Source organism: Protobothrops mucrosquamatus, unplaced genomic scaffold (assembly GCF_001527695.2).
Source record: "Protobothrops mucrosquamatus isolate PMUCROS unplaced genomic scaffold, P.Mucros_1.0 scaffold4346, whole genome shotgun sequence".
Taxonomy (NCBI): domain Eukaryota; kingdom Metazoa; phylum Chordata; class Lepidosauria; order Squamata; family Viperidae; genus Protobothrops; species Protobothrops mucrosquamatus.
The window spans coordinates 57,505-68,275 of record NW_015390260.1 but is presented as its reverse complement, the minus strand read 5'-3'; the positions used below and the strand labels follow the sequence as shown (position 1 = coordinate 68,275).

Below are 10,771 nucleotides of genomic sequence, written 5' to 3'. Positions count from 1 at the left end.
GGGGAGATGGGTGGGAAGTTAGCCCAGAGAAGGAAATATTAAAAAGGCAGAAAGAAAGATATTGTTCACCAAAAGGATTTTTAAAAGCATTTTTTGGAAAAGCAGAAACCAAACCTGGCCTCCTCTCTTTGCCCAAAGCAGTAGCTAGTCTTATACAAATGCAGATGTGGAACCATCAGAAAGTTGAAGCCAGAGCAATCAAGAAGACAAAGAGAAAATCTGCATACCCCACCCAAGCTCTTAAGAGTCATTAGCCCCATCACCTGGGAAGCACGATATGATAATGGGATTAAACCACAGATATCAAGGCCTAGAAAAACACTCAGAAATAGCCTCAAAGTTCATGCCACAGGAACAGGAAACTTCCAGGCAGGGCTAGAGGGTATAAAAAGACCTTCTGCCCATGTGCTCACTCTTTTTCTTCTCCTCTGCTGCTTCTTGCAAGGACCATCTGTCTTCTGTAATAAACTGTAACCTTCTTCCCAAAGCAGTCGCCATGTTTGCTTATTTATTCCCGGCTTGGATGAACCAGGATGAAGACTTACTTCTAACAGATGGGTGGGCTTAAAATTTTTAATGGACATTAAAAATGCTCGGACATTACCCCTGAATTGTATCTGAAGAGGGATGAGAGGGAAGAAAGGAGAGGAGAGAGAAAAGAGTAAAGGAGGGGAGAAGTAGGAAGGTTGGAGGAGAGAGTGGTGAAAGAGAAGAGGAGAGGAGAGGAAGAAGAGGGAAGTAGGGAAGAAAGAGAAGGAAGGGAGAAAGGAGAGGAGAGAGAAAAGAGTAAAGGAGGGGAGAAGNAGAAGGTAGAGAAGAAGGAGTGGGGATGCAGTGAAAGGGGAAATGGGCGAGCAACACCAAAAGTCATGTGCATGTATTTATTTCATTAAAAGTATCTTATATATAAGAATGTAAAAAGAATGTATGTTAATATCTGATAAATATCACGGTATATGTATGGGGGAGAGTTTGGAAAAATAAAAAATAAATTAAAAAAAAATTTAATAGACTTTTTTTTACTTACTCTTTTTTATTGAAAAGTTTTATAAAAGTAGTAAGTAAAAATAAATAAATAAATAAATAAAAATAAAAAATTTTTAATGGACAAATAAATCGATGTAAGCAGGCAAATTAATGCAGGGCGTTTTTTTTAAAGCCAGAACAAAACTTTGAGGAGTAATAACTCTCCAACATTTAATCAAGTTCTATAATTGTAAACGTCGAAATAAAAAATGCAAAAAAATTCTTTTGAAAATGAAGAAATGAGGGCTGTGATATTCAGTGATTTATAATCTTTCAAGGTATAGTAATTTGTATTATTAAGCTCTAGTAGCTTACATCACATCATGGCACAATAAAACAATAATAGTGTTAGTTAGACACAATAAAACAGTATGTGATAGTACTTTACCATAGTGTATAGGATTTACACTAGGATAATAGATGAACCTCAGCCTGAATCTTTATGGAGATTCTCCGTCATCCAGGCCATGGTTGTCCCAAAGGTGCTTTTTTAAAAGGCAACTGGACTTTCTTGGTTTTTCCAAAACGTCTTCAGCAAAAAAAAAAAAAAAGTCCAGTTGCCTTTTGAAAAAACTCCTTTGGGAGAATCTCACCCTGTAATTTTGTGGAATGTTCTGCAGTGTAGCAGAAAAACACAACTTTTAATTCACATGCAAGCAAGTGGCTCTTATTTTGGCAATGTGTCTAGGAACGGCTACACAAGGTCAGAGGATGACTACACAATTTATGTGCCAGATTTCTGTTCCTAACCAAAGGCAGGGGAAGCACTGATCCAATAAAGCAAGACGATTTTAAAAACCAGAATGACTTTCGGAATTCCTGCCAATGCTTTTTTTTTTATTCTATCTATGTATATCCCTTAACAAGAAGCCTGGACTTTCTTGTTTTTCTTTGAAGACATTTCACTTCTCATCCAAGAAGCTTCCTCAGCTCTGACTGGATGGTGGGGGAGAGGATTTATACTCCTTGCAGACAGCTTGGTCTTTTGCCTTCTTTTTAGAGCAGGTATGTCAAACTGCTGGCCTGCAGGCCAGATGTGTCATGCTGAAACCGTGCCCACCCCATTGCCAGCAATGGGGAAAAAGTCACGATACATCGCACGACATCACATATTGCGAGGTTGACATGCCTGTTTTAGAGAGTCCTTGAGGCCACTTGGAGGTTTACCTGTGTCCTCAGGGTCACCTGAGTAGTGCAAATGGGTGGAGCCTCCTTAGCTGCAGGATGTTTTCTGCCCTGCCTCCCTTCACTGTCCAAGACAGGCACCAACTGTTGGGGATGAATCTGTGCTGTCTGCATCTCAAACTGAAGCACAAATGGTTCCCGTAGTCTGCAATGTTTCCTGGAAATCCGTTCATACTCCGGCACCATTTGAAGGGGGTTTCATCCCAAAGTGCATAGCTAAATGTCTATGGAGATTCTCAGTCTTCCCAAAGGTGCTTTTTTCAAGAGGCAACTGGACTTTCTTGTTTTTCTTTGAAGTTGTTTCGCTTCTCATCCAAGAAGCTTCTTCCACTCTGACTGGATAGTGGGGAATGGAAGGATTTATATTCTTTGCAGACAGCTGGTCAGTTCCGCAAGGGAGATAGGGCGGTATACAAATCTAAATAATAATAATAATAATTTGCATTCTTTTAGAGAAAGGACAGATAAACCTCCAGGTGGCCTCAACGACTCTCCCAAAAGAATGCAAATGACCAGCTATTTGCAAGGAGTATAAATCCTTCGAAATGGGGATTGACAGGCGGCTGTTACGTATAAGCTGAGTTGACAAGATCAGAAATGAGGGGGTGATAAACCGCCTGGGAAAGCCAAGGGAAATCATCAAAACAATTAAAAAACAAAAATTAGAATATTTCGGACACGTGATGCGACACCCAGAAAAATATGGCCTACTCCATTTCATCCTCCAGGGAAAGATGGAAGGCCAACGAGGTCCAGGCAGAAGAAGAACCTCGTGGCTTCAAAATCTCAGGGACCGGTTTGGACAAAACTCAGCAGCACTTTTTCATTCGGCTGCTGATAAAAACAGGATCGCCAACGTCCGACAACGGACATGGCACAAGAAGAAGAAGAATAAAAAGTCCTTCTCTTCCCCAGCAGCCAGTCAGAGCTGAAGAAGCTTCTTGGATGAGAAGCAAAACGTCTTCAAAGAAAACCAAGAAAGTCCAGTTGCCTCCTGAAAAAAGCACCTTTGGGACAGCCTTCCAGGGCCTAGCATGCAATTATTCTGCCTGCCCTTAGAGTTAGCCCTGTCTTCTTGCAAGCACTAAATATTAGCAACAGGGCCGAATTCCCAAATGTGCAGAAATAATCCCTTCCCAAAAGGCTTTAGGAAACAAAATAATAATAATAATGGCGAAATTGCTCAATAAGAAACGAGCAATCAACCCCTCGCTGGGAAGCAGCTTCAGCTGAGGAAAGAAAGCCAGCGGGGCCGCCGGGCTCTCGCAACGCCGCCAAGGAAAAAGCGCTCAGCGCTGCAACATTTTGTTGCAGCGGCCCGTCCCGGCTGCAAATTTTCCCGCCAAAGCGCGAAGGCGTCGTTTGCCCAAACAGGCAAAGGGGGCGGGAGGAAGAGGGGGCGGAGCTCCGCGCTCCGGAGCAAACCATCGCCCAGCTGCCCGTGGGGGAGTCTCGTTCTGAAAATAGGCGCGTAAAGCCGCCCCGCGGCCCTTCCTACCTCAGGGCGGGAACTTGGGAACGCAGAATAATTCATCTGCGAGCGGCGGCTGGGTGTTTCGTCTCAGCGCTGTGAAAGGGAAAGGTGGTGAGAAAAAAGCCTCCTCTCTAGGAACCCCCCCCTTCCTTCGAGGTGGTAGCGCCCGCTTCGGTTGGCGCGCGCGGCGCCTCAGCCCTGACGCGCCTCAGTTGCGAGGTCGGCGGCGGCGGGGAAGCATCGTCGGAGCCGCGTCGCCCTCAGGATGTCGTTTCGCCAGCGGAGCCCCCTGGCCGGCCGGACTCGTAGCAGGTAGTGGAGCCGTCGACGGCCGGGCTGCCTCGGAGGGGCTCTAGGCCGCCGCCCGTCCGGCTGCGGAGCCGCGGAGGCCTTTGTGGCCCAAATAAGACGCCTCAGCTCAGCCCGGGAGTGGCGGGGGGCGGCCTGGCCGAGCCCCTCCCCCACCTCGATCCCCTGGGTAATGGGGGAGGGGGGTCGCCCCTTCCTCACAGGGTGATTGTTCGTTGGGGTCTGGGATGAGGGGGCGTCCCCGGGCCTTGCGGACCCCTGGATGCCCCCGCCTGCTTTAAATTCACCTAGAAGCCCTGGGTGTTTTGGGGTGTGTGTGTGTGTGTGTGTGTGTACCCGCAGACACGTGTATACACAGAAACCTGGGCAAATGTGGACCTATCAGACGAGGTTAAAAAAAAGATGCAGGCAGAGGCTGAGGGGGGGGGGAAGGGAAAAAAAAGGCAGAGCTCAGGCAGTTCTTTGGGAAGAAAAGCTTGTAAAGTTGATTTTTTTTTTTACTTGTTTCTTAAGGCGGCCTGGCTCTGGGTAGTTCACAAAAACGCGGGTTTTATAAGGAAGTAGGAAGAGCTTATAAGGGACAGGAAGTAGCCCTCCTCCTTCCGGGTGGGAGGAGGAAGTGCTGATTGCGCAACCTCTGCTGCCTCCCATTGGACAGCCAAAGTGGCTTTTCTTCTTCCCCTTTCCAGAGGACTGGATTGCAGGGAGGTCCCCGACTTAAGGCCACTCGTTTAGCGACGGTTTGAAGTTAACAAACTGCACTGAAAGAGAGTCGGTGGGGAAAGCTGGATTCACGCAATGATCACGCGATTCGCTTCGCGACGGTGGCAGAATCGGAGACGAACGCGGGATGACTCGCTTGAAAACCGTCTCGCTTAGCGACCGAAATTGTCCCCAATTTGCAGTTTTTTAAGTCGGGGACTGTAGCTGTAGCAGGATGGAGCTCTTCCTCCCACCCCCCACCCCTTTATACCTCACTCAAGAGCTAGGAACAATTCAAAATTGTTCCTAGTGGACTCAGCCGCCCTGAGTCCACTAGGAGAAGGGTGGGGTATAAATGTAATAAATGTAATAAATAAATAAAAAATGGACAATCCCCAGGCCAGCTTGACCCAGGCTTTTTCTGAAACTTTGCTTCCGAAGGAAGTTTCAGTTAGAACAATGGTTTGTAACTGCTTTTCACTGACTTTGTTCTTTTTCATTGCCTCTTCCCAGACCGACAGCTTCGTGGAGTCAAGGCAGGAAGCGTGATGCAGATGGGAAGCACAGAAACACGCATGAACCGAGCGGCCCAACCATCGATTACGATACGTACAGTCTGGCCGATGGCAGATCCGAGAGGTAGGCGCAGAGAAATATTTCCTCACTATTAAGCACGGTTAAGTTCTATTTGAGGCCGTGGGGGACATAAAATGTTTAGTTCCTGGTGATATTTTAGCAATCTACTTAATATTTTTAAGTAGCATACTCGTATCACGAGCAGATGGTAATAAACATTGTTCTGCAGAGAGCAACTTAAAAGCACCACGCGATACACGAGGGTTCAGCGATACATTGTGGATTGTGTAATTCAGGGGTTCTCAACCTTGGCAACTTTAAGACTTGTGGACTTCAATTCCCAAAGCTAGCTGAGGAATTCTGGGAGTTGAAGTCCACAAGTCTTAAAGTTGCCAAGGTTGAGAACCCCTGGTGTAATTTAACCTGCAACACAGTTGAGATGGGGCACGCTAGATTGTGTATTTTAAATATTGTGACTAAGGTGCCGTTTTGTTTTTCCTGTGACTTGGTTTTTACAGTTTCACCACCCCGGAGGGCCACAAGCCCCGTTCGAGATGTTCAGACTGGGGGAGTGCAGTTGAAGAAGATGAGATGAGGACTAACGTCAACAGAGAAATGGCAAGGTACTGATGTGCAATTTGTTTAAATTCAATTTGTCTTTAAGTACAAAAATAAATCTTTATTCTTTGAGATAGGGAGATCTAGTAAGGTAGGGAAGTTATTAGCCCTTTTCATACGATGCACACTTTTGCATTCAAAATTGAAAACAATTTTATGTTGTAAGACTAAGTTGGAGAATGTGCTATAAAAAAGCTACTTCTTGTGGATAAATCCAGTAGGTCAGGAGAATGTGGCTAAGAGGGTTAACTAATGTAACAAATCTTAACATGTGGGAATATTGTTCAGTGTTGAATTTATTAAATAATAAAATACCAACAATGGTGTAGCAGAACACCATTGTAGCAGTACAAACACTGGAAATAACTTTCCTTAAAACAAATGTTTTACAGATACAAAAGAAAGCTTCTAATAAATGAATTTGGAAGAGAAAGGAAGACCTCTACTGGAAGGTAAAAAAAAAAATTGTTCATAGCAAATCTAACCAGGGACGATCTGTGAATTGGAGGCTGATGAGAATGAATAATTAAAGCATGGCTCTATTAAAAGTGAGACGGTTTTAGGGAAATGAAAAAGCGAGGCGTTTCCCATGATAAGGGCAGACTAGCACTAAAAGCACGCCTTGTGTCTTGAGAATGCAAAGCCATGAAACGGGAATAAATGAAAAATAAAATCGCTATTTTTTCCAGTTCGGATTCCAAGGAATCTACAGCAGTCGTGGAGCTGGAGACTGACGAGGCTGTTCTAATGAGGAGACAAAAACAAATAAATTATGGGAAGAATACTCTGGCATATGACAGATATATTCAAGAAGTTCCTAGGTAAGATCTCTCTTTACCCATGGAGTGGAGATTTTTTTCAGTACAGAGTATAATTTAATTTGTAAGTATTGGGGCAAACTTAAGGAAAAGAAAATGAATTTTTCCTCCCAAGAGGTACCTATACTTTTTTTTTTACTCATAAACCAGTGGAATCCTTTATAGTATAGGTGTCAAACTCATCACGTGGTGTCTTGCAACGTATCGTGACTTTTGCATTTCCAGAGCTGGGGTGGGCGCAGTCCCCGTACGATACAACCGGCCCACAGGCCGGCCGTTTTGACACCCCTGCTTTATAGCATAGATGAGCCAGCATCATGGATCAGATGCAAAAATTATACTTCTAAGAAAGAAACACCTCCTTGCTTTTGATGGGGGGAGCAAAAGGCAAAATGATAAAGTGAGAGATCAGAAAAACATCCCCTGGAAAGTTTAGCCATGATGTCATACTGATTTCTGGCTCACCCACTTGTAGTAAGTTGCTCCTATAATTTCTGATTTCTGTTTTTGCTAATGGCTACATTGAAGGCTGTGGCAGAATATTCTGAGAGGTTAAACGTCCCTTTCTGATGTCAGAATTTGCACTCAATTATTCCTCTATGTAAATAAATAAAACAAACAGAAACCACAGACGCCCATTGCTGGGAGAGAGGGTAGCATAGAGTCGTTGGAAGATGAGCAGCCCTATTCCTGAGCAATCTTGCAAGTAGACAGCCGGTTTTATTTCCCTGGACGACGTATTTATCGCAAAATGGCTGCTCTGCTAAGTTGCCGAAGGTTGATGGGTGTGCTAAAAGTAGCTGAAATGTTTCTTTCAAAGGTGTCTACGGGTTCCTGGGGTCCATCCAAGGACTCCAAATAAATTTAAAAAGTACAGTCGGAGATCTTGGGATCAACAGATCAGACTTTGGAAAGTCGCGTTGCATTTTTGGGACCCTCCTCACGAAGAAGGCTCTGATGCGCAAGTACTGTAAGTAGCAGCCGTGTCCAAGAATGCATAAAACAGTAAGCATTTAAATATTGAGGGTTGTTTTACTTCGGGAATCATTCAGCGGTAGTAAATCCCTGAAATGAACCAGGTTTGTTTCTTGCGAAGCGAAGTTTAAGCTTAAAGGCTGTATAATTCATTATTGTGGAATTGAGTTGAATTCGACAGCCGTAGTACAGGTAGGCCTCACTTAATGACTGTCTGGTTTGCCAATCATTCAAAGTTGCAACAGTGCTGAAAAAGTAATTTTATGACCCATTTTGTCCCCCTGGGTATGTGATCTGGGCCCTTTGGGCACATTTAGGATTGTTGCAGCATCACAAGGTCACGTGACTGCTGTTTGTACACTTTGATAAGCAGAGTCAATGGAGAAACTGGCAGTGAACAGGCAATTCGTGGTCACGTGATTTCTCACTTAATGACAGCAGGTGATTTGTTTAACAGCCACATTGGAGACGAGGCGTTAAGTCCATTGCGGTCCTTGTGCTTTGCTTAATGGCCACATTGCTTAGCAAGATTGCTGTTAGTCTCAATTGTGGTTAAGTGAGAACTGCATGTAGTTTTCTGCAAAATATATCCAGCTATAATGCTAAGCATATTGATATAATGATTACTTTTCCTTGTGGCGAATTACTTGTTGCTTATATTTTTCTTTACTTGTTAATAAACAATTTAACATGTATGGTGTACTAGCAGGTTATCAGAATTGTGTGCCAACTCCAGAACATAGTTGGTGCAATAGAACACATGCATTTATTTTAAAACAGAATCATTTTTCTGAAGGGTTTGTTTATACTGCTATCTATTTGTCTAAATACCATTGGATCTTTACATTAATAAAAATATATAAGCCTCATCAATTAAACAAGTTGCTGGAATACTTTTCTGAATTATTTAAATGTAATGCTAGAAATCATTGGAAAATACGTGTGATTTATACCTTCAATTCCTATTTGCCTAACGTTTCCTGCAAATATTTAGGTCATTGGGTAAACCAGAAGGCAGGTTTTGTGTCTAAAGAGAGGCTAAATGGTTTAAACTAAGTATTCTCTCTTTTATCTTAACATTAGAAACATGTTTTCTGATATTGCTAATTTCATGTTTTGTTTTTGCAGTAGCCCTGTTGATCTTGGTGACATGGAAACAGAATCCGTAGGAAGTAATTCCTTGGTGCTACAGGGAAGTTCCCAAGAAAACAATGTAAGTAATTTGAACCTTGGCTTAAGTTTCAATATTGCGTCAGCGTCCATAGATTGCTAGTTGCTAGCAGCCTATCCCTGGCCATTCCGAAGTAGTTTTTTCACTCTCTCTCTCTTTCCCTCTACTATCTGCCTCTTTCCTCATCCTAATTTAATTTTCTCTCTTTTTGCTTCATTTCCCAATTGTCTTGCACGTTGTCTTTTTTTTTTTTCTCCCCTCACTTTATGTTTTCTGCCATTAGTACAGTCGTTGCTTTAATTAAGTGGGACTCAACCAAGCGGACCTCTGTTGTGGAAGCTGTACTGCATGTGCTACACTGACCCCCCTTCAACCACTGGAATAATCTTGACTAATGAATGTCATTGCGGCTGTCATAGCAAATTTTAAAATATTTCCGCTGAACTCCAGAATAAAGCTGTAGAGCAAAAAGCCCCAAGTTTTTTGATGGGAAATGATCAGGGGAAAAAAGGTTATAACTCCTGAGCGAATGGAGGCCGGAATTAATAGGATAACGAATGAGTCCGTGGTGTGTATAGAAAAATCAGGTTTGAGTGTGCAGGCACAGGCATCTGATTGTGTTTGTCATGTACAGTTTTATCAAGAATAATTGTGATATAATAAAGTTGGCAGGGACCTTGGAGGTCATCTAGTCCAACCCCCTGCTCAGGCAGGAAACCCTAGACCATTTCAGACAAATGGCTGTCCAGTCTCTTCTTAAAAACTTCCAGTGTTGGAGCATTCACCGCTTCTGGAGGCAGGTGGTTCCACTGGTTAATTGTTCTCACTGTCTGGAAGTTTCTGTTTAATTCCAAGTTGCTTCTCTCCTTGATATCTTGAGGGTACATTATTCACTACAGGTAGTCCTTGAGTTATGACTGCAATTGAGCCTGGCAATTACGGTTGTAGGTTGGGACAGTCGTAAAACAGGTCACCCTGTGACCAGACCTGATTTTACCTTTACCTTTTCTGCGCTGGTTGTTAAGCAATCAGCAGGGCTGTTAAAATAGACTCATTGTTTGCTATGGGTTGGTTTTTACTGGGAAACCAGGGTAAGTTGGCTTCTGGCAAAACCATGAATCATGGTCATGTGACCGCATGGTGCTTCAAATAGCCATAAATGTAAGCCAGTTGCTAAGCACCCAAAATGCGATCATATGACTACTGTGTATTTGGCGGGGTGGATGTCAGAACTCTGAAACCTGGCGGTAAGTCCCATTGGGGGTTTTCATTGTCAATTTGAATGGTCCTAACTTGAGGACTGCCTGTGCTTCTGAGTATTGAGAACTATGTTGTCAAATCTTCATTTCTCCAGGATGGTGTAAGGGCTCCTACCACGGGCTGGGAGTTGGACACTAGAAGACCTCCAGAGTCCCTTCCAGCCTTAGGATTCTGTGCTTTTTGGTGTAACGCCCAATAAATACAGCATATTTCTTAAGTAAAATTAACAAATGATGTTACAAAGTTCCTGGTATGTTAAATTTGGTAACCTTTTATTCTAGGAGAATTGTACAGACACCAACCAAAATGAGAAGTATTGAGCATCGATCTGCTGACTAGATTCAGCTAGAGGCACCTTCTGGCATGGAGCTTATGTCACCGGTAGAATCGTGCGTCCTGCAGGGTCCATTTTGAGGAAGGGGCAACTCCAGCAGATTCACACAGAAATAAGAAATGTTCCCTGCGTTACCCTCTGGAGCTGCGGCAGCCTTAAGACGAAGATCCGTTTCTCTGACCTTTTTTTGAAAGCATAAAAATGGAATCGTATGTAATTGGGTAACTGCCTAATTTATATACCTGCATATGAAACAGATGGCTTTCCTGAGCAATTGAATTATAGTTAAGAAAAACCAGAACGGGCAATGTTGCCACAGTTTA

The 10,771-nt window shown here is 43.4% G+C and overlaps 1 protein-coding gene across 1 annotated transcript; it reads left to right on the top strand.

Moving 5' to 3' along the window:
• The first annotated feature begins 3,922 nt into the window (after positions 1 to 3,922).
• Positions 3,923 to 8,956, top strand: LOC107298871 (histone RNA hairpin-binding protein). The gene is made up of 7 exons (XM_015828235.2): positions 3,923 to 3,997; positions 5,210 to 5,335; positions 5,791 to 5,895; positions 6,283 to 6,342; positions 6,580 to 6,711; positions 7,529 to 7,678; positions 8,812 to 8,956. Exons 1-7 carry the CDS (start codon positions 3,951 to 3,953, stop codon positions 8,954 to 8,956), a joined length of 765 nt encoding a protein of 254 aa, XP_015683721.2. The 5' UTR covers positions 3,923 to 3,950.
• Positions 8,957 to 10,771: the final 1,815 nt, after the last annotated feature.